The sequence below is a fragment of the Numida meleagris genome, chromosome 11, assembly GCF_002078875.1.
Source record: "Numida meleagris isolate 19003 breed g44 Domestic line chromosome 11, NumMel1.0, whole genome shotgun sequence".
Lineage (NCBI taxonomy): Eukaryota > Metazoa > Chordata > Aves > Galliformes > Numididae > Numida > Numida meleagris.
The window spans coordinates 9,745,277-9,770,061 of record NC_034419.1 but is presented as its reverse complement, the minus strand read 5'-3'; the positions used below and the strand labels follow the sequence as shown (position 1 = coordinate 9,770,061).

Below are 24,785 nucleotides of genomic sequence, written 5' to 3'. Positions count from 1 at the left end.
GCAAAGAACAGTGACAACACACTTGACGGGCTGGGCTTGTGAAAAGGCAGCTTGAATCAGAAGAACAGAATGGACTTTGTTAACCTTCCCTCCCACTTGCTTCAAGTTTCTAAAGAAACCTTCTGAACACAAGAAGTCACTATGTAGCTGCTTATCATACGGCTAAGAAAAGAAAGGGGAAAAAAAAAGAAGACACACAATCAATGCTATTTTTTCCATAAGGTCCATCATATTCTTACAGCCTGCACAGCGGCAGGCTCTAGAACTGAACCCAGCAGGGACCCTGCTGTGCCAGGCAGTGCATTCAGCCAGGCAAGAGGCCAGCACAGCCATGGGCACGCATGGAGCAAACCAGAACAGAGCTGCCTGAGGCTGCAGATCCATATCCCCTCTGCCCAGCCCCACCCCCACCAGGTGGCACTTCCAGAAGATGACAGTCCTGCGGAAGCAAGGCTTTCCACGCAGCAAGCCTTGGATGCTGGACTGTTCCTTCATTTGTTTAAATAATGAACATTCGTAATTTGTGTTCAAAAACCTTTTAAAATAAAAGGTTATGCTGATATTTCTTTGATTGCAGCTCTGTGACGGCCTTACAGTCAGGCTTTTATGACCATCAAGGATTGCGAAAGTTTCATTTCCGCCATAAAGTACACTTAGTAAAGTCTCTTTTTCAAATGGATTTACTTCTGCGTTCCATTATTTATGGAAATAGGATAGGACAGATGAGTTTGGTTTAGCAGAATAGAAACTTAAAATAAAGCCATGTTGAGAAACTCCGCAGAATTTAGCAAGAGAAGCGCTACACACTGCCAAATGGATGATAAATAAAGAAATGAGTCATTCTCATTAATCAGCTAGATAAAGACTAGTGTAGTAATAGATTTGCAATCATCTTCACTGTATTATTTACTCTAATAAAACTTTTATAAATCTAATAGCAATAGATGTAAGCAGCGCCAAGAAAAAACTAAAACATTTAAATGGTTCAGAAAATGGAAGATGCTGCAGCAAGGCTGCGGAACAGCCTTCCCAGGAGAAACCCAGGCAGCTGCTGACTCCTCTGACTGTGATGCAAAGCCACAGATAAACCTGCAGCGCTAAATGACCCAGCAGAAGCTTGCTGTATTCCCCAAACCTCTACGTGGGTCATATCCAGTAGCTCTCGCAAAGTCGCTGCTCCCTTTCTCCACCGTCTCCTGCTCGTACCACAACATCCACCACCCAGGTCCTTCAATTCAGAGCCCAGCTAGTTGTAATCCAGGAGTTCCTACAGACCAAGAACTGCAGAAAAGTTGAACTAACTTTGGTTCTCTCCAAGTGCATTTCAAGCGACAAGAGCACAGATGAAACCCAACTTATCCAGAGTAATTCATTCTTCACGCTTGTTTAAGCACGGTGGCTCACCGAAGACAGGCTGGCAGCCTTCTCCATAGGTTGCAGACTGCTGTGCTGCTAGGAGCCGCGCTGAGACAAGTCCACATCACACGTCAGTGGAGATGGACTGCTCCCTTCAGCTCGGGGATGGAAAGATCAAACTGCTAGATAGGTTCTCCTCCTTGCTGGGTACCCTGATTTTTATCAACGGGAAAAGCCAATTAAAGTTGATAAAGACACATCCTCTGCTGATTTTTCCTTACTGCCCACTGCTCAGTGCTAGTATAATGGATAATGTTCTGCCTGTGGGTGTATTTTCTAAGATCTGTCAGTTCTGACAGCATTTTGGCACCTGGATAACTGAAGATTTATACCAAGGGTCCAGGAACGCACCATTTCTCAGTAGTTGATGGGTACATTTTTCAGCAGGGCTTCCCTAATTAAAGGGCTAGAAAGAGATGGGATCAGATTGATAGGTTTCGCAGTCAGATGTTTTATGCTTAGTTTGATAAATTATAAATCACCTTTTGGAACTTTCAGAACACGTGAAAAACGCATGCAAGAGAAACTATAGCAATGCATTCAAGATGCCACACCACTGCTACTCAATTTTCAAATTCTACCTCTGTCCCTGTGGCAAAGCCTTTAAAGATGCGCTTAAGAAAAGCAACATTTATTGGAAAAGAAAGAAATCAAAAATGAAATCCAAGGTGATGAAATCTGAGCCAGTACCACAAAGAGGACGGTTGTGAGCTCCTTACTCCCAGGGTCTCGTTCAGACCAACGTACCATTAAAGCTGTAGAGGAGGAAGACATGGGATGACCACCTGGACCGGGGGAAAATTTAGTTTTAGTAGTTTAAAACGTGAAGCCAAAGAAATACAGTGCAGAGCAAACAGGAATGCAGAAAGCATTTCCCAGGCACTGAGAGGTTAAAACAATTATTTGAACAGCTGGGAAAATTAAAATGGTAAAATAATAGCTACCCTTCAAAATTCTACAGATGCAGAGACTCTTCAATGAATAACTGATAAAGGGGAAAAAACATTTTAAAAGAGAAACTGTTTCATGCATGAAGGTCATGCAAGCAACAGCTCCTGGTAAGTACTTGGATTTTCAGACTTGGCAAGAGATGAAGTAGGGAGCTAATGCAGCCTCTTACATCTAGAGAGCCAGGGTCAAATCCTTAATAACTTACACACGAAAGCCACTTTGGGCAAACCCTTCCTGCTGCTTTTTTGGAGCCGCTTTCTTACTGTAGCCCAAGCAAGGTCACATGCCAGAACTGTAGCGGCTTGTTTGCTTTCCCAAGGAGTTCTCCCAGCTCTGGCACAGCCTCCATGGGTGCAGCAACTGTGGCAACCTTAGAGCACAAGTTCAGGCAATTTTGTGACCAGAGCTCCCCCATGTGCAGAACCTGCCCTAGAAAGAATGTGGAGGTGTGTCATTTTTCAGAAAAACTAACAGTGTGTAAAGAGCAGCCTAGAGCTGCTCTAAGAGCTAGCCTTCCTCTTAGAACACGTCTAAGAGGAAGAACAGTGCCAAATCAGGCTTGCAGTGTGGTGTACACAGTACTGCATGTGCGGACAGGGGACACAGGCAGACGCATGCAAGGGGCTCACAGCTCCAGCACAGCCATCTCCAGGGCAGGAAGGAGTGGAAGGAGCTGAAAGAGCACGGCTGGGGGAGGCCTATCCTGGTAGGCAATGAGCCCTCTTTCTCTGCTAGCTATTTTAAGACATGAAACCAAAAACTTTCAGAAAGGAGAGGAGAATATGACAACTGAATATGTAGCACTGCAGAGGAGAAATCAGCTGCACGGTGCCAACTCTTGTTTCCATTCCCCACCCACTTCAAATGCACAACCTCTTCCACAAATACTGAGCAAACTGTTACAGGGACAGCAACTGAACACACCTCGTCGGAATCCAAGAAACACGGATCCTTGGGAAAAAAGGCAGACTCAGAACAGAAGGCCAAATCCATCCACCCCAGCAGTCAATTCTTCTTTCGTTCACGCATATCATTTCGCTAATGTAAACCAGTCTCCAACTGCAGAGTCTGAACTACTACTTTAAGTAGAAGGGAATTCAGACAAAACAAGTGCTGAGATGCTACAGGAGGACTTTCTGCCTCCAATCAAAAGGGTTTGTTACTCCAGTTTTATCTGAGCAGTTCCGGAGAACTGTGAAGTAGCCTCCTCAATCTGTGTGTTTCTTCTCTCTCCAGAGCAGAGTCTAAAGTAGACCTATTATTAACTTATTCTAAGCACAGTCACCATATTTCTCCAGCTGACAATCACTGGTATTGAGTCCTGATGCTGTCAGGTATCTCCTCCAATGGGTTAGGCTCCTCACCAGTCAATGATACTAGAAGAGAACACGAAAAGGATGAGCTTGCAGCCTTTCCCACACTTCTTGCTGATATTACCTTGAACACTCTCAGCTAGGCAGACCAAATTTGACCACTTGAACAATCACAAGTAAACCAAAGTAGACTGTGACCCAGGAAGTAACAAGGCTGACAGCAGATTTCCAGAAGGGGTCTTGACCTTCCCATGGTCCTGAAGGACCCTGACATTTTTACAAGAGCCAGGACCCTGCTATTCTGCCAAACTACGTACATTTAGACAAAACAAAAATTACAACTGCAACTTTAATTCAATAGGCTACCTCTCACTTCCAATCCTAACCTGCTGTTGGGAGCTGCTGAACTGTTAAGCACACGTTTTCTATTTTGTCCTTTAGGTAACCACGTCACAGCATTGCCTAGGGCTGCACAGCAGAACCATTTAGGTGATAAACCATCTGGGCACATGGCTTGCCTTTAGTAGAGTTGCTACTCGTTCTGCAAAACCAGCAAATCCATCTCTTGTATCTTGCCATGACAGTGGTTGTGATAACAACATGGAGCAGGGATACCCCAGCTTGTCTCCTCACCATAAGAGCATGATGATCAGTGATCAATCTTTCATTTGCCCAAGGCAAACAGCATCCTGCAAGGTTGATGGATAGTTTGGTAACGTACTTCGGAATCCTCCAAGGTTAAAAATAAGTGCATAAATCTGACAGGATGAGAAAGTTGAAGCAGAAAAAGAAGGTGTGATGCTTACACAAGCACGCAGATCTTCTTCCTTTGACTGCGAGTCTCTCAAACTCACCCATGTTTCCTGAGTCAACCTCCCCTGCACCGAGCTGCTTCCATGTTCAGCGAGGGGCACAGGGGATGCAGAGGATTCCTCTCTGTCTTTACAAGCTTCCAGTACTCAGAGCCCAGTGACTTCTCTGCTCCTCTGATCAGCCACGTTAAGATGCATATTTTAAATAAGACAGATAGTGAACTCTGCCTTGCCCCCTTGAGGGAAGTGCAGCCTCCTCTTCCCAAACCGCCGGTTCAGTGCCGCAGGGAACAGGCGGCCTGGTGTCAGCTTCAATACCGACTCCAAAATGAAGGAAATGCAAACAAAGGGGATGGGAGAGAGGAGAGGAGAGAGTGCAGAGACACTGGAGGGAAGCAGGTAAAAAAAAAAAGACAGAGGGAAAGGAAAAATCTGAGCCCAAACTTTAGAGAGAGGTGAGTAAAGGAAGAGACAGGAGGAGGAGGCAGCAGCAGCAAAAATAGGCAACAGCATATGTCTAGCTTTCCTGTACATTCTAAAAGAAGAACTCTACAGGTGGCCATAACTGCTCACACTAGGTAGTGAGGAAGATATCATCCACAGGACTCACAAGAGAGACCCAGCTCAGAGTACATGTAAAATACCCACAGTTTGAATTTCAGTTGCTTAATGTCACAGAGGAGCCCTAGAACAGTTTACCCATGCCTACAGCTCAGACATTTGCTATGCACTGCCCTGAACTAACGAACAGCCATCCCAGTGCTAGCGTGGCATTCCTATCAGAGCTGAACTCAGCACACTGCAGAACAAAACATCTGAAAATGCCACACAGAAAGTAACTCGGCAGTGCTACACAGCACTTGATCCTACGGCTTGAGGTCCAAACGGGTTCCTGCATGACGCACTGCTCTAGATCCTGACCAACAGGAATGGTAAATTTCTTGTGTTTTTAAAGACAATATTCCAATATTCTCCCCAGGAAATATTACAAAAATCAAAATCAAGTGCATACCTAAAAGTGAACTTGCAAACAGTAAGTCCCAAGTGAGAAATCAGGACATGTTCTTACAGCTCTGCAACAAGCAATGACAGAAGTCTGTCGAGACTTTAGAAGCACTTGCAAAATTTGTGCCAAGATCAAGAAACCCTTGTTGCTGTTTCTAAGGCAAGCACCAGGAAGAACACAAGCTTGACCAGGGTGAGGCATGCAGTATGGCATCTTAACCACCCTGCTGCCAGGATGGAAGTGCAACCAGGCACTCTGCTCAAGTACAAACCAATACCGATAAAGCCAAGGAATGTATCAACAGAGAGAGCAAATGAAGAACAAAGATGGAGCAAGAGCCAAGGATGGTGAAGAAGAGCAGATAGGACCCAGATGCAAAGTTACAGCCTAGAGCCTCACAGAGAAGTTCAGAGCCACTGAGGAAATTCCTGTACATACCTGGCTGGTGGGTTCCAACATCAGTCCGATTCAACATTACTGGAGAGATTAATTACAGACAGCTACAGATTAATGGACAATCCCTACGGCCTTTTATCCACGACAGTGCACCAGACTGCTGTGATTTGGAAGACACTTCTCAAGGGAGGATGCCTACTTCAACCTTCAAGCACCACAACACTCCTGCTTTAATGTTGTCCCTTAAGAAAAGCTTTTCATAGCAGCAGTGAAAGCTTTTTGCACTGAACAGCTGGAGCCAAAGTCAGAGCACAGCCTGGCAGTTTTCTTGGCTGAACAGGGATGCCACGAACCTGAATCACAGGAAAAAAGACCACACTGACAAAGATTGGAGACAACAGTTCAAGATATTAAGAGTCAGAACTCCAATTTGCAGGATTTACAAGAATATTTTGTACCTTGTCCTTCTGCTACAGCTGTCATCCAGGGATTATCTCCTGCATTTCTGCTCCTTTAAAGTATTTTTTCTATAACACCTATCAAAGCCACCATCTTCCCAGCAGGAGCAGATGGGCCTTGCTGTCAGGTCTCCCCAGGTGCTCTGTTTGCTCTCTTCTCCACATGGGATCTCTGAGATCCCACAACTTACTGAAGCAAGAATTTGGATCCAAGATTCAAGCTTCTAGGAAGGGATTGCTATTATTCTAGAAAATCTGGTTCCAGATACAGCCACTGTGAACTGGGGCAGGATACAAATCCCTCCTTATATACTTCTGCTGTGTGATCTCACTCTACATTTCTTCACATCCCCCTTTTTCTCTGTATTACTGCAAACATCCCTTGATTCAACACAATCAACAAGAGAGCATGAAGGAAGAGGCAGACTCTCAGATCGGAACAGCTGGCTTTCTTGATGGCATCACGTCCCGAAGAGAGGTAAGGAATCACAAGAAAAGAGACTGCTTATTCTCAACAGCAAACAACTCCACGCCAGAGAAGAAAGCACAGCCCCGCTGACTGTGAGAAAAAGGCAGCAGAGGGATTTTAAATATATTTCACACTCCTTGATGGATCATGCCTGAAGTTTTTGTGGGAAAACAAAGCTCAGAGGAAACCATGCTTCAAAGCCTAGCATTGTACTGACAGGAGCTGAGAAAACTTCATAAACCCGATCCCCTGTCATACTGCCCAAAGCCCACATACAGACCTGCTAACACAACCAATTCCTCAATTGTGGCCCTCCACATCTACCGCTCCCCACTCCCATTAAGCCTTGGAATAAGCTCCTGCCAGTCATGCCAAAGCATGCTTAGTGCTAGATGGATGAGTGAGACCAGCAGGGACTGAAAGACGTGGTCAAGTGTCATTGACCCCGTCATCAAGTTCTGAATCATGACTGCTGGACATGACAGTCACTCAGGTCACAGCTTGCGACCACCCTGAGCACCCACCTGAGTGCTGACAAATCTTCAGCTATTTCACACACTGTCATCTGTTGTGCCGGTCCTTGGACTCACCATTCCTCTTGCCCCATCTCGACTGCTGCCCTGCCTCAAAACACAGCAGCAAAAGCAAGTTAACATAGCAAGAAGCTAACGACTAAGCATAGGTCCTGGTGAGCTGCAGAAGGTGCTCAGGCCAGCTAGGATCTGGTCCAGAGCCTGCACATCCCATTTGACTGGACAGCACAGAAAGGGGTGCAGGGAGCAAGATCACTTTAAACCCATCAGCAATTTTCCAGGTTGCTGACACTCAATACAGTATCTTTTATCTTATCCTAAAAAAAAAAAAAAAGAGGGAAAATGTATTAAAGGATAAGGCTTCCATCTCTCAAAAGTGAACAAGGAAATTATTATGTGGATAGAGAAGGTTTTTTCCAAAGGACAACTCCCAGAAATCAAGGTTGCTCCCTCTCCTCTTGTGCTACAGTGCTACCCTTGCTTAGCCCCTCCGACAAAGCTGATCACAGCGGTAAGCACAAGTCAGCCCCTAAATGTTTAGGCAAGCCAGTTCAGAAGCAGAAATAAGCTGCTTCACAAACAGCAGAACTGAGGTCACTTGGGTTCCTCTAGATTCTCAAGTCAAAGTCAAGTTGCTCTGGGACTAAATAATAATAAAGGGTGAGTCGATACGATGCCCTCTGCACAAGCACCACTGGGGTCCCTCTCCTCCACCTAATTGCCTGCTTTCACAAGATATACAGGAACTTATTACTTCAGAGCCACTGTGCCTCTGAGGAATACCACTGCAACCTGCCAGCAGGATCAGAACAAGCGGAGAGCGGGACAGGAACCACGCTCACCAACACACAGCACGGTTATGTGAGTGCTGTTCCCTTAGTCAGGATAAAAACCCAGACAGGGCTGCAGGGGAACAGCCAACCAGCCATACATCACAGGGAAGTGCTGGCACATTAAACCCAGAACGTTATCTGCGACACTTGAACAAGCTCTGCCCTGCTCTCCAGGGGCTGCTCTGTATACAGCAAAGCTCCTGACCTTCCAACATCTGCTCGGTTTTTATACAAAAGCAAGTCAGGGCCCTGTAATGCAGAACATCTTTGTTGACATTTCAGTCCCTGGGAGAGAAGCTCTCCTTTGGCTTTGCATCAGCCACCTTTGGCTGTGTCAGAAATAGCGCATAGCCTGTGCTCTCAAGCAAAGCCGTTTGCCCGTGCAAAGATTCCCAGCAAACAGGCAGAAGGTGGCAGCTGGAGAAAGGAGACCTGGGATCACTGCACACAATCTCACCTTTTATTATTTATCCACATTTACTGAACACAGCCTGGCTTTAATCCATCAGTGCAAGAAAGCTGCTAACACACCTACACGACGGGAGAGAATTCCCTGATTTTATGGGGCTCTGTTGCAGCAAGTGTCAGGGCTCAGCAAAATAAAGCAGTAGGAACTGTCTCAGGCAGCCCGAGATCCCTCTCGTTCATCTCCCAATCGGCACAAATTCGACACTGCATGAAACAAGGAACTTGAGATCTCAAGTTCATGCCATAGCTTTGCGTGCACACAATCCTCACAATGGCACAAGCTGGAACAGAATCTGAGGTTCTCATCCAACAGCTTCTAAAGTGCTTATTCTTTTGAACAAAACAGTACCTCTAAGTGCAGGAGACCTTTGGTAAAGGCTACAAAAAGAGGAATTTATAGGAACATTACACCTGGTCCATCCTCAGCAACAGACCTGTTTCTGCTCCACAGAGGTCAATTTGGAGCCCATCCAAACGCTGTGAGCTTGGCTTTGCAGAGTATTATGGTGGCCACTGGCACAGTACAAGCTCTCCATGAAAACTCCTCTAGTGCACCCCAGCCCTGTCACAGTGCCTTCATCATAGCAGCTCCTGCTGCACACAGCTGGGTAGAATCCATCTGAATCACTGCATCCAATGCATTTTTCAGCAGTTGTGCACTTCTCTAAGAAGACTTGAGAAGAATTTTTGAGCCTCAGGATGCTCTTGAACGCACTTAGGCTTGGTACTAAGAGATGATGCACAATTGTTATCGCAGGAAGTCAAATGGTACTGCCAGAAACCTAGGGCCCAGAAATATAATGGAGCTTGTTAAAAGGATGATAATCCTAAACAGGCCACCTCTAGCACTACTTAAGACAAAAGCTTTCATCTGCTCCTGCTAATATGGCCTGGAGGAACATGCCCACCCTGTAACAACCACCACAATGCTTGGAATCACCCTCGCTGGCAAATTCAAAGAGGAATCTAGAGAACAAGTAAACAAAGAAAATGATTCTCCATTTCTACATGAAACATTTAGAGCAGGTAAGGATTGAAACAGTCTGCAGAGAGAAAGCTGGAATGATCACTGTGCGCACTCTAACCTGTTCAAGACTTAAAACAGAAACGCCATGATCTTCTTTAACCAACATTCAATTCATTCTAAGAAGGGAACTAGGTACCTGCAGCACACACAAAGACTGCAGATGGAGTGGATGTTCAGAGCTCCCAGTCCCCCCATAAAGGAACAATGCAATAACGCTTTTACTAACAGACTGAACCAAGTAACCCTTATCTTTCTGTTACACTGCTCAGTGAAGTAACCCAACAGATGATCTGCTCAGAAAAATAAGCCCAGTCCTTGTGGGCAGCAAACGTGGACTGATAAACTGAGTGGGAGAGAAAGCAGAGGCAGATGGGTAGAGGTAATAGGAAACGACAGAGATAAGCAGGCAGAGGGCAAGCAAAGAGCTTCAAGGACAGAGGGAGAAGAGCTGAGATTTTACAGACCACAGGTATTTGAAAAGTTAAATCAACAGCTTTCCAATAGCATTATTTTAAGAATCATTCCCCCTAATATATGCAGGGAGCCAGCTGCTTACAAAATGACCTTTACACCCTCCCCACCATACCTTATTAGACTAATTCAGAGCTGGAGGTTGGCTGATCCCGAAATCCACTTACGCAGGACAAACAGGCATTCAGCAGGGACAAAGAGCGAACACACTGTCAGAATAATTTAGTCTGCATTTCTGGATACTTTCAGGCTTACCACAGCAGAGCAGCACACATTTCCAACTTCAGAAACAACTTCACACAGAACGTTGCAACACTGGACTAAGGCAGGACTACACTATCTCCTTCCCTCATATTACAAAGGGAACAAATTCTAATTGTAACAGGTGTTGGTTGTCTGGACAGCTTCTGTGAATGCTGAGGGTGGTCTTTAAGAGCCTTTCACCAGCTCTTAAGGGCTCCTACAGAGGCCTCCGAACAGAAAACACAAAATACCTCCAGGTATGGAGGCCTGTTGGGCAGGACAGCATCATAAAGGGATGAACTACAGTTCATGCAAGCCTGGTTCCAAAAGAACTGTCCCCACAAAATTTAGATTTTGTAATATGAATTCTCCTTAGTTTTGTATAGAGATGGCCTGTGAATGGAACATACCAAGCAAGCAGCATCAGGTTAACTTCCCCAAGCCTTCTCCTCCAGTGTGCTGCGGGTTTGATGAAAAACAGACTGGTTTCCTACTAATACAAGGGCTCGTGTGCAGTTCATCAGCTTCCCAAGCTCCCCGTGGCACTGCAAAGAAGGGCGAGGTGGAGCGGCCTTGCTTGCCTGGTAGCAATTCTTCCACTTGATTAGGACCAGTGCCACAAGAATAACCCCATACATGCCATCTACAGACAGATTCAACTGAGTGGTGAAGGCATTAAATCCTCTTAGTCCTCAAGGTATTCAGCTGCAAGACCTGCTAATAAAACAGCTGATGGATGGTGTGTGAAAACGACAGAGCGCTTGCAGCAGGAAGCCATCCTGCATAGACCAAGACCAACAACAAGCATAACAAATCTTTAGTTTCCCCGGTTTGTCATGAGGACTTTGGCATCCCAGATACAATTTCCCAAGTTATAGCCAAGTTGACAGAGAATGGATCTAACATTAGCACCGAAGTTATGGAAGTCAAGGCTATTGTGGAACTTCTTGGGAGTCAGAAGGCATTTGACCACTGACCTCGTGCTTCTAACCAGCAGTTGCTATCGACAGCAATTTTTGTGGATCTGTTTCAATCTAACTTCAGCAGCAAAACACGTAGGTTAAAAATTGGAAATCAGCTGCCTTCTGTCCAGGACTGCTTGGTCATCAGTCTCCCAGAATTAATCTGAGTAAGAATTTCCACTTTCAACTTGCCAACACTGTGCTACAAATCTTTCGTGAAAAAATCTGGCATTAAAGCAGCATGATGTATCACAACACACTCTCACCCCCAAGCAACTATTTCCCATAGTAGATAAACCTGGCTGCAAGCAAGCTACAGTTCTTGGAAAAACATTGCCTAACACACCACACAGAGAGCACAGACTTCAGGAGACTTGCTAGATAAAGTATATCCACGTAGGTCTCATCAGTTTAAAGAAATAATTTCAAAAGACAGAACAATATATCAGAGGAACACATTCCTTTTCTGATAGTGCTTGGCCCGATTTTACTTGAAATTTTGATACCCAACTTCAAATGAACCTTTTCAGATCCACCCACTCCAAGACCACATCACAAAGTCAGCTATGACTTCTCGCTCCTGACTGGTTAGCTCGTCCAACACTTTTATTACTGAAGATTTTTCAGGCTGCTTTTAAACAGGTTCAGGCAAACCAAGTTTTAAATCAAAAGGAGCTGTAGCACAGGCCGCATTTTAAATGTAACAAAATGCCATGCGGTCCAACTTCAGAAGTTGATTTCTTTCCCTCTTTTAACAATGTTTCCTTCAAAATGATCTGTAAAATATGCACGTTTAGACTAATTTTACCTTTAAGTATATCTGAGATTAGAGTCATTAAGCGAGAAATTAGACCCAAAGGCAAATCTGCCTCACTGTAACAATGTAAAAAAAAATCCCAACAAGCCAAAAATAGAAAGCCAAAAATAAACACACATTGACTGTGAGTTAGGCTCTTAGACAGCAGATTGTTTTGGAGAAGAGAAATGCAGCAGGAAGCCTTCCTTCCAGACTAGGGAATGGCTGCAAGAACTTGAGAGCCAAGGAATACGCAGGCCATGGGCTAAGTCTCCCTGGAAGAGAAGTCTTGATGCACAGCAAGTTGAGTAAAAAAAAGTTTTAAGCGTATTTAGGCTCTTGTTTTCTTTTCAAATGGGAAATTCCAGAACGTACTATGTTAGGGCTTTACGTAATACATGGACCACAAACTGCAGAGAGACAGAAAGGTAGCTGGGTTAATAAGTGCTGACGATTTGCCAGGCTGTGGGGAACATCAGGGCTTTGTGAAGTGCTGAGATACAGAGCAAATAAAGAACTTACGCCTCCAGTTTCATGAATACCGGGTATATGCAGCAGCCATTTCCATTTTAAGTAGGCCAGCATTTTACTCTGGGACATGCCTCATATATTAAGACGGCACTTTATGTCCTTGCAGGCAGCTCTGTATTTTTAGTTTATCCGCTGATGAACTCTTGGGAATCAAATGTTGTGCAAGGACCAAAGACCCAACGGAACCAAGAATTGCCACCTTAAAAAAAAATACCCAAACAATAACTGTTTCCATTCTTTATAAATAGGAGCAAAATATGGATCATTTTCACCTTTGCAAATAACAGGTCAGGAGATGGTTGGGTACAATGAATCCAGTGCTGCTCTCCTCTGCGTTTACGACTAAATAAACAGCAGCTGCCTGCAGTTTGCGGCCTCTCCACTGATTCCCTTGTGGGGACCATTTATTGAGTCATAAACTCCTCCGATAGCGTTATCACCACAGCATTTGGACAAATAAAGGTTGGAAGAGGGAAAGATTAAAAAAAAGAATTGACTTTACAGAGAAAGCAAGAAACACACTTTACAGATACGTTTGCTTTGAACAAGGGCAGAGGGACGAATGGCAGGGCAGGCACACACCTGGCTGAGGGTATGGACAGGATATCACGCTCCAGATACCATATACACAGATTTATCTCAAACCACAAAGCTGAATTTCAGAAGGCTCAAACAACCCTAAAGCCTTCCAAGTTAGATACACTGTATTTCAAGTAGCATGCCTCCTGATATATCTTCTCTGCAAGGCTTCAGTTGCTCAGATTTACATCTGCAGAGTCAGTGAGGGAAGCAGATCCCTGGCATTTCTCAAGTCGCTGTACCTGGCTACAGTTCCCCCAGTCACAGAAACTCCCAGCTGGTCTCAACCCCAATAGGCATGTCAACCAATCTATAAAGCATTCTGGTCTATCAGGACGGAAACAATTCTACAACAAGAAGCTAAAGATGATTTGAGCTACCCGCAATGCAGCCCATGGCATCCCACGTCTCCTGGAGCTGATTAGATTTGGCAGAAAGATTCAGGTTGTGGAAACAACAGCTTACAGTAGCCCAGGCTCTTGCAGGACCCAAATGCTTAAGCAAAGCTGTTCCACCAGGAAGGGACACTGCATGACCATCAGCTACATCTTCTCAGCAATAGTAATGGAGGTCACCACTCAGATCAGAAGTAAACTTCAGGCAGAGTTGCAACGCTTTGCTGAGTGCATTGAATGGGAAATGGGCTTTCACGGGGATCACTCGGAAAAGTAGGAGCAGTAAATTGGCCACATTTTTTTTTATGACTGTCAAGGGTAAAGGAGAATGTAGTAGACTCAAGGTTATGTTAGACATCTACGTCTGCTGGAATCTAGTCAGTGCTTTGCCGAGGCTTGTTTGCATAGCAGAGTGACTCACAGCAAATGAGGGTGAATTTTCCCTGCGCTTCCATTACAAACCGAGTACGTTCAAATACAGAGAAGTTGCTATACAATAAACTCACTCACCAGTTTATTGCATTGTAATTTCCTTATGCAGACAAGCCCTAAAGCCTTGATAGAAATAGGCTTACTTTTGTCTGTTATGAATAGCAGACTCGTGAGAAGCTGGATGTAGAACAGAGAGAAGAGGCACAGAATTATGAATGGCTCCTAGCTCTGTGTATACACTTCCTATTGACAAGGGAATACATGTGTCTGAGTATGCAGCTCTTCATAACTTGGTTTGGCCAGCAGCTAGAGCACAAAAACGTCACCTCGGTCCCTCTGTGAAAGATAAGCACCTAGAGACATTAAGAGAATGCTCGGAAGAACAGGGGTGCAGCGGGTATTTTCTTTGCACACAATTGTAAGAAGCAGCACTGTTCAAAATCTCAAATATGTTAATACATGGTTACCAGAGGTCACATTTTTTAGGTGGCAGCTAGCCGGAGACTCCCTTGCATAACCACCAGTTACATAACAGATTAACCAACTCAAACTCCATGGAAACTCAGATTCGCCCACTGGTGTGAACAGGACATAGAGGAAGCAGAAGGGGTCAGAAAGATCCCAACAAAACTTGCACGTGAGTGCACATTTGCAAGGCAGGAAATCAGTTCAGCAACAGGACCTACACTTCCAAAAAAATCATTTGTTTTTTCTTTCTATCTGGGTCCAAAAGAAGAAATTGCACAGATTTCCACTACCCACTCTCCTTATCCTTCCACACCCTCCTCTCATTGGCACGAGATAAAACCTCGGGGAAACAGCAGCAGCAATTTTCAATTCTCATTATCTAACGGCAGCAGTAGCTCTTGGTGAAACTTGCGGTCAATAAACTACAGGCAATTTTAAAAGACACAATGGGAACTGCCCCTCCCACAGCTGTCCCATTATCCCAGCTTTTATTAGATTTAAAACCAGCGATTCTTATGCTGCAGCCGAAGTTCTACAGAGCCACAAAAACAAACCACCAGAAAAGATAAAACACTCCTAAATTAAACAGGAGGCATTACAGCAACATGCTCTGATGTCAGAGGGCTTTGACACAAGCAAAGCTCAGGTTGCGGCGAGCAACCCAGAGCCCATGAGAACACAAGCAAAACTTAACATTCAGAACAAATGAACAGCAAAGCTAGTAAGTGTTAGGTAGGGCAGGCTGAAAGCAGACCAGCTGCAAGCAGAAGAGGATCACTCCAGTAGCATCCAACTACAGGCACTAAGTTCAGAGTTGATGGCTTCAGTGTGCCTAAGCAGAATTAGTCACTTATAAATGGCAATTCCACTGACCTCCTTTAGAGGACTGTTATAGGATGTGATGCACCATGCTCTTGCAGTGCCTGTTTCTCTTCCCTGACTACAAAAGAAGCCCTGATGACCATAAAACATACAAGAGAGGTAACAACAATTACACCTCTACCATGCAGTACAGTAACCTGTTCCAGCAAAGAGGGCCTGCACAGGAAAGGAGAGCAGAAAATAAATTTCCAAATTTCAGAAATTACTACCTGATATATTTCTGTGGGGCAGGAGTAATTGAGATTGCATCTCACCTCCTGGATGAGAAACGTGCACAGCAACAGGCAAAGGGAAAGGGGTGCCCAAAGGAATGGTCTCAAAGCAACACCGTAAGGGGGAAGATGCAAGGAATTACAGTCATCCACTATAAGTTGTAATTTTCAGTCTAGAAATCTAGAGCTTGCTTTCTCTGAGTCTAATGTATCCATGCCTTGGAGACATTTTACCAGCCATCAAAAAGAACTTGCAGAGAACCAGATGCTTCATTAAAGAATATTCACCAAGCCTTATAAAATCTTTAGTAAAAAGCAGAAGAACAAATCACCAGCGTGCAAGCAAGCTGAAGTCCCACATCCAGCTTTGATTACAACATCCTTCTATAATAGCAAACAAATTCTGTTTAAGAGAAAAAAATAACCAAGAAAGCAAGAGATTCTGACCCCTCTTTCCCACATTCCTCCAACCCAAATGAGGAATGCGTGAGACAGAAAGCCATTTGGTAGAAGATGCTAATTTAAACTTAAAGAAAAATAACAGCTTAAGTAGGAAAGGGAGGAGGGAGTCCAGGAAAAAGCACAACAGCTTGTGATGGCTACATGTATATCGCAGGAGTCAGAGGACGTGGTAAGAGCACTGGGGCAAATTGTTAGGGCTTGAGCTGTCCTGGGATAAAGGAAGCTACAGGAGATGTTCTGCCTTGCACACACCTTATTTGGATTTGCACTTGCAGGACCCTCTTGTGCCTGCATCCAGCTGCAAGGTTCAGCTCCCTGTGCCTCTATGTCTCTTGCCCCTTCTCAAAGCATAGCAAGGAGATGTCATCGTCCACAGCAAGTTCATGTCCCACGCACTGATTCTTCCGGGAACTTTCCGAAAGAGTGGGGGAAAAAATTCTCTGAACACTCTGGAAACTAAGACCACCTCCAAGTTTTTTGGTTTATAAAGAAAACATACCAAAAAAATAAAAAAAAACCCACACTACACAAATCTAAGCAAGCACCAAGTTAATAGGATCTTTCACTGCCCTCTGCTGTTACCAGCCATTTAGCTTCCAATTTACTCTTTAATAATGCCGGGCTGGGGCTCAGGGCTGGCAGCGTCCCAGCCCCTTTCTCAGGCGGCTTGGAGCCGCAGCTTGCAAATATGCTGAAGTTTAATGCAATCTGTCTTCTTTGGTAATCACATTCCGCCCGCACTGCATGCAATAAAGATGTATTGGTAAATGCATTTGCTAAAGATATACTCCACCAAAAAGGCTACGAGCCCGATTTACAGGAGGCAAGGAGGAAGCATCAGGTAACAGAGGCTGGCAGCGGATGCGCCAGTGCTCTGCGCACAGCAGCAGAGGGCATAGATTGTGCAACAGCAAAGGCACTGCTTCACTTTAGAGCTAGGAAAGAAAAAGAAACCACATGTTTTGGGAGCTGGGGACTTTAAAGATATCAGAGAAAAGCCCTTTCCCTGGCAGCTTTAACCTTGCTGATTTGCAGACATACAAAGACCTTCTTTGTAAACAGGAAGGAAAAAATTCCACCAGGACTAGCAACAACATTTGGTCTAATATATCCTGACAATTTTCCCATCTCCTTCTGTCGGGCTTCTTCTGGGAGCCGGCTGGCAGCTTGTTTCATGTTATACTTAAATCAGGCATACAGCTTCCCCTCACAATGCTAATGCGACAGAGAAGGACTGCTTCTACGCGATCTCCACCTCCCCCCACCCTCCGCCTTCACATTAATAATCCCAAGAGAGGAGTCTCAGTTTTCTATTCCCAGAAGGCTCCATCCCCTCCGCAAACCCACCCTACTATAGTCTTGAGACCCTTTAGAGATTTTATTTTATAACCAAAAATGAAGTCTGCCCTTGAGGGACATCCGACCCACTGAATTCTCACGTGGGCAACAGCATCTTTTATGCTCCAGACATCACCTTATGTCTTATCACACACGTTTCCCAAGATCATATCCTAGTTGTAACATCCAAATGCTTCCTTTTTCTTTTCTCCTTCACCTGTTTTCAAAGTCACAGATTTTTCCAAGGTGCTCGGCAGTCACTGTCCTAAGGCATCAACAGAAGCTAGGAATGCTCTGCATCTCTGAAGGCAGAGCCATAACGGCTTGCTGGACCTCTGCACAACACAAACAGCTTTTAGGAGCATGCAGGTCCCTCAAGAGGCAGCAGCTTTGCCACTTACCAAGTTTTCCTCATGCAGTCATGAAAAGAAGCAAGACTGATAATTGTGAGGTCCCATAATAGACACAGGGATGTTTAGAACACATTCGAAACATTGCTAACATTGGCAAAATAGGTGTACCTACCATATGCAGAAGACAGCATCCAAGAAGCTGAAACGTGGCAAGACCATTGTGACTGACTTTGAAGCCTAGGAGTATCCACACTACTGTTTTGGTGGCGGCTCAGCACCACAGGAGCACTGATGGGAAGGAAGCTGGGACATACCACAGTGAGACTGGGAAACACTGGATCAATGTGAATGGGCAAGTGTATCCTGAGGAAAACTTGTCTCCTATGAACATCCTAACCTGACTGAAAGATACCACAGATCTCAGAGACATTTCCCAGCAGAAAACACTATGCAGAACAAGTCAGCAAAGCCAGCAAGTATAACAGGGAAGCTTTTATTACCTTCTGAGCCGCACTAACACAGCGCTGATACTCCTTAGCCAGCTCCGAGCATTTGAGCACTTCACGTTGGTTTTCTTGGTAGCACTTCAGAATTTCAGACTGCAGACTTGCACAGACAGGATCAGTGTTCCTCCTCCTGTGGGCAAAACAAGAACAGAAAGATGTGCAAAGGTGAGTTTCCAGCCGCTGACTACCACTTGACTAGCAGCACACACACTAATCTTGTGTTGGAGTCACCTAGCCCTAAAAAAAATAAAAGAAACCAGTAAAAGCAGCAGTCACCAAAGTGGGTTAAATGACCAGCGATGTCTCCCAGCTGAAAAATCCAGAGTACTAAGCAGAAAGATGGAAAGTATTCTTACTAGGTCAGTGTGGGAGGCTGTTTTACTCATAGATAAAATACCGTGTCTCCTCTGCAGTTAAGAAAAATCAATTCCAAGAGGTTCAGTGATTTCCTCAAGTCACAATGGAAATCTTTGGCAGAAGTCAGGAATTCTGCCTGGGCCTGCACCAGATCTATAATAGGCTAACTAGGAACTGAATGGACTCATTGAATGAGCTACCCTGACCTACTGAATTCTCATCTACTTAAATATTTCCCCAAAAATCCAGCATGGTTGCATGTAGTGTAGTTCTCCTAGTAACTTAAAAAAAAACAGGGAATAATAGCAAGACCAGGTATCTGTTTCTTTGTATTTCTGAAGCAATTAGTACTCATATCCCATAAGTGGCATTGACAGCTACTCAGGAACAATTATGGACTATGTTCTTAGACTATCATGTGCATGCATACATATGGCACATCTTCAGCAACAATACCAATAAAGGGAAGGTCATTGTAAGACAATCTGAGCCACAGTGGCACAAGCACAGTAACAGCAGTTTCATCAGCTGCACAGACAGGCAGACACAAATGGCAGGAATTTGCAGCACAATTGCCACGGTACATTTCCGCAGAGAACATGTGCTTAGGAGTAGTAGCGCTAAGACACTGCCTTCTAAATCATAAATCCACTGAATTCCTTGCATTCTCTGCCTCAACGTGCTTAAAGAGATCTGTGCTTAAAGATCAAACACACCCCTTTCCAAAGCACCTCATGTCACGGGCAGGCACAAATACCATACTGTGCTACATTCATTTCCACTCATTCAGCAATAGGGTTTCCCAATTGGGTAGGAAGAAAATACGACCTATTCCTGGACATCTTTCATTCTCCCAAGTGAAAGAGATTTCTAAGAAACATTACGTCCTGAAGCAAGATCATCTAAAAGTTTTTTTTGGAGGCCACAGATAGGAATTCCCAAATCACCCTCATTTTTGTAAGGTACTCAGGAAGGCAAGCAGAAAGGACAGAAGAAGGAAAAAGAAATCATCTGTATCAGTAAAACCATTGCTTCCTCAAAACAGCTTGGCTGAGACATACTCCAAACAATACCTCAGTCATACTCTACGGTGTACATGAACGTGCACTAGAACAGGTTGCACAATGATGTGGTTGATGCCCCATCCCTGGAGACTTTCAAGGCGAGGCTGGATCAGGCCCTGATATAGCTGTGCTTGTTCCTGTTCATTGCAGGGGAGCTGGGCTAGATGGCCTTTAAAAGTCCCTTCCAACTCTAAGGATTCTATGATTCTAAGAATTTATCAGCAACAGTGTGACAGCCACACTCTGAAACACTGATGCATTTGGATCAGAAAGCCACCAAAATGCTACACAGACTTTTTTCCACCTCTTATCTAACCCTAAAGCTTTTAGAAGAAACTTGTTTCACATGCAGTCCCCAGAGGCTAGCATGCATTAGTAATTTCTATGTTCCGTAGCAAATCACCCTCAAAGCCTCTGAAAATCCATATTCAAAAAAAACTTCAAATTTTGGAATAGAAAAGAAACTAGAGAGGGCTTCAAAAACTCATAATATTGGCATTTTGCTTTGTCACTAACTTCAATATCACTCTAATCAAATCAGTGAGACTGTGGAAATGATACCAAACAATACCAGGTCAGGAAATACCATCAAATCCCTCAATTCATTGAAGAAGTTAAGACTTTTTAAATTAGTTTTTTCAACTTAGCCATGTTAAACTGAAGGGCATTTTGTAATTTTCAAGCAGAGAGCTGGGGGAGGGAAGAGGCAGAGCATGTCACAGAGCGGTGTGAATTCGTCGGAACCAAACAGCACGACACAGGTATCGTGGAGAAACTCTAGCTATGCATCAATTGTACCACCTTCTCAAAAGAGATTTAGAGAATCTAATCAATGTAGCACTAAGTCAGCTGATGTAATTATCAATACAAATCCCGCAAATCCATTTATGAGTGCATTCACAAACCAACTGGAAATTCAACCAAACCAGCTAAATCCTACAGAGAATGACATCTCACTTCAGAGTGGGAAGCCAGTGCTGCTCAGGAGAGGGCTGTCCCTGTGGCCCACCATGCTGTGTGACCTGCGAAACAAAGAGGCAAGAAACAGGAGCCCAGCACAAGGAAGCACATCCTGCACAGTCCAGGAGCGTGCAAGGCATCAACATCTGATGGAGCACACCTTGGCTGAGGGCAATGGTACACTGAATTCCAATGGAGGGAGAGCTTTGTCAGCTATCTCCCTTCAACCTCAGCCCAGCTCAAGGCTATGGGCAGTATCTAACCTTCAGAAAAAAAAAAATCATCTCCTGGACACTGCTCTTGGTAAATGCATCATTGCTGGAGGGTTTTAAACAACAAAGGGGAAAGAACATGGTGGAGAAGGGATGAGGTTTGAATACAGAAAGAGCAGAAGAATAGTAAGCTTTGACCTTTCTTCTAAAATGGGTCACAGTTTTAAGCATAATATGCTACCACCAAGAAAGGTAGGCAATTAGCCTCTGTCTAAAATAAAACGCATTGCAATTGCTACTGCTATTATGAAAACAGATGCAGGAGGCTCATTTACAGCAGCTAAAAAAAAAGGGAAAGGAAAAGGTCTGGGTGGGAGGGCTAGGAAAATACCCACAGACAAGGAACTGCAGGAGTTGAGCTCTGACAATACCCCGGACGTAAATGCAGCACATACAAAATATGAAAGATTAAAACAATAATAAATGATCGAGGAAGAGGGAAGGAGAAAAGATTATAGGTGGGGAAGAAAAGGATTAATCTAGAAATAAAACTCATTAGCAGTGCCTCCCCAGTCACAGTGGGGAAAATCCTCAGCTTCTCTGCCGCGCAATGGGATAGAAGGCTACGTATACATAAAAACCATGATTTCAGATCTTCCTCTCCCCTTCCCATGGAAGGATCTAAATCAGGTCTTTGTCTGGAAAAGAAGGGATAGGTTTTCTTAAAATGAAGCAAAGGGCATCCTTCACTCCGCTATCCCTTGAGGTAAGATGGAACGAGTGCGATCTTGCTGCATTTTGATACACCGAGAGTTACCAAATCCTCTCTATCACCGAGTATTCCCTTTACTTTATTTAACAAATGAAATCTCATCAACTTATCCTTCTTCTATTATCACTGCTGACATCAATCTGATAATATTGGCTTGGTGTGGAATCGTGCTATTATATGTCCTCTTGATATTTAATTTAAGAGAAACGTCTGCAGTGGGGTGAATATGTGAAGCAAGCTTTTTATTACTGGCAGCAGTAAGGACGCTGGGAGTGAATTAGACATTCATCTTAGTCAGGGCCAATCTAGTGGCTCAGAAGAGGTTTTCTTCTTAACCCTCTCCTAACTGTTCAACAGCGGCAGGTAACGGCTGCTCCAGTCAATAACTGCATTCATTTGTCTTGGCAAATTCACTTCTATGTGGATATAAACCCCATGAAGAAGTGCTGAGCATCTGGGAGGTTAAAGCAAGGTTCTTCAAGAATTTCCATCGTGAGTGCTGCAATAGTGAGTAAAGTGCTGCTCTAAATGCCCATCAATTAATCAAGGAGCCACACGGCTCTCAAAGACAAACACACCAACTTATTTCAAGAACCGATTTAAGGCAGTATCATCAGTATATGGATCCCACAGGCAGGTTTCAAGCATAGCACGATGGCTACCAGCTCGCTCCTGCTGACAGCTTCCCTTTTTGGAAGGAGAATTATGGGCTCAGTATTGGAAAGCAGGGGAAAGTTGGAAGATGTGTATGTATTTGCTACTATTTCCACCCTCATGAAAAATCAGACTAGCCAAGCGGAGATACAACTTGAGTGCTTTAGGACTTGACAGCTCCTTAAACTAGTCCAAAATCCACAGCGAGTACCACACCGTCACTTGGCTTTACTGGGTAGAACAGCAATTCCAGATGGAATTAGAGGCAAGATTCTCTTTTTACCTTTTACTCTGGGAAACCATTCAAGCTGAGAAAAAACTTCAGACAGAGACTGAAGGTATCTAAACCTAGACATTTAGATACGTCTACTCAAAGCAAAAACCAAAGACACCCAGGATTTCCTGTACAAGCCAACTTGAGAATAGCTTACTCCAATACAGAAGCCGCTTAAATGGCGTGGCAACCTCGAATTTCCTGTGGGCTGCAAAACCCAGTAACCAGATTAGCTACTTTCTGCTGCGCTGTTTGACTGCAACCAGTGTCTGAGCTAACCTGAGCAACCACGACAGTCACCACCGTAACTACAGTGCCTCAGAGGTCAGCAGTGAGGTGCACGGGCTGCACGGAGAGCGAAGCCCATGGCACGCAGCAGCAGTTTGTGTGTCGGAAAGGAATCGGAGACGTGTCAAATAGCTGGTTAACGTGGCTGTATATCCAGGGTACACCAGATGTATTTCAGACTAAGCTCAGCAATGTTTGGTCACATAAATGTGGTGTGCTGCACTGTACATGCACCAAACCGCTAAGTGGTTAACTGACCTGTAAAACTGCATTCTCCCTTGGGTAGCAGTTGGCTCTGATGGCTCCTCTTTAACGTGTCAGGAAAATAACTCCAGACAGATGCAACACACAGCGTACAGAAAGGTTCCATCCTCTCTCATTACTGCATCCTTGACATTTACCGCAGAAAATTAAACACAATTGAAGCATTTCATTCACATATAACAAACTCATCAGCACAGAACAAACAGCCAAGAAAGCGAACTTCCATCACAGGATGTAGGATGCTGTGCTGTCACAAAGCAAACACCATGGCCTCACTACAGCCTATGGGATTCCCTGACCCTGCATGTCAGCTTGATAACATGGCTTGAATGAAAGAGGGAAGAGTCATTTTGCAGCTGTGTGGCAAGAGAAATAAGAGATGGAAGATGCCTAATAGATTATCCTAGTATCTACTAAAATATATATATATATAAGTACTATTTAAGCTACATAACCTAGCTTAAAACAAACCGCATGCCTCACAAGAACAAACTAACATTATCAGGAAGGAAATCTCTCTGATCAGTCTCATGTATTCAAAACACTGTTCAACTGCTTTGCCACTGACCTGCACGAAACACACTCTTTGTAGAAATAACATACTGCATAAAGGACATGGACTAAAAAGAAAGGTGAAACCTCATGACAATTTTCTCAATGGGGCACTACGTCTGCATTTCAGCTGTGGTAGCTGCATTCCTAAATCCTTCCCATATGTCTTTTCATACTGTCTGCAACACACTACTGCACAGCACAGCATTTCCTCTCTCTCTCTCCCTCTTCACAGCTGCACTTCACTAGCAGGTCACCTGCTTCGCTTTTCCCCTACCTTGTCCAAGGAAATGCCTAATGAATACATATTTATGAAGTACTTCAGAGTTTCCATGCCACCCTGTGATCCTAAAAAATTTGTCACTCAAACACTTTCCAATCTCCGTTCCTCTTTTGACAGCTTGTCTGAAGCTGTCACACAATTCCCCACTGCAATTTGTGCACTCAGCGCACCCTTGTCCTTTCCAGGACAGATAACTCCTTCTCCTAACAATCACAGACATCCAGAAGCTGTTCTGAAATCATCTTCTGTGTAACTAATTAGATCCTATCACTGAGCGCAAAAGTTAAAACAAACGTCCAAATCTCAATAGTGTCAGCAACTTGTTGTGTCACTGTGCTGCTGGAACTCTTCCAGAGAAAACAGCCTAACCTGACCACATTTTCTTTAGGAAACAACAACAACAAAAACAACTTTTTAAACACATAGACTGAGGTGGAGTATCAGTAATATTATGGAGTTTTATAACACATCTAATTCTGGAATGCTCACGGAAGTCAACAACAGTCTCCATTTCAATGACGAAACTCATGCAAAGAGATTGTGTGACCCATGCAGCACCGCTTCCAGCTCTGTATCTTACTTACTCCAACACAACACAACCTCTCCTCCCCCCTACATGATTTAACCTCTTATGTGAGCAGTCATTTCCCCATTTAAGTGATAGGTCACCCTAAAAACCTTAATTTACATTTATTTGTAGGGGTGCAGTTTCTACCAGGTTTAGCTGGCTTTCTTAGCAGCATCCCTACAGTTGCAGGCACTGGTGGTGGGCTGTAGGTTTTGGTGGGGTATT

The 24,785-nt window shown here is 44.2% G+C and overlaps 1 protein-coding gene across 7 annotated transcripts in view; it reads right to left on the bottom strand.

Annotated features, from left to right (window-relative positions):
* CHCHD6 (coiled-coil-helix-coiled-coil-helix domain containing 6) overlaps positions 1–24,785 on the bottom strand; it is a 102,040-nt gene that overhangs the window by 13,594 nt on the left and 63,661 nt on the right. For 5 of the 7 annotated variants that reach the window (XM_021409966.1, XM_021409971.1, XM_021409968.1 and 2 more), the window contains one exon: positions 18,307–18,442. In XM_021409966.1, the coding sequence (XP_021265641.1) occupies positions 18,307–18,442 (136 nt within the window). Of the gene's footprint in view, positions 1–1,302; positions 3,744–7,345; positions 7,446–18,306; positions 18,443–24,785 lie in introns of all 7 variants that reach the window. The other 2 variants (XR_002442655.1, XM_021409969.1) reach the window with 2 other exon arrangements.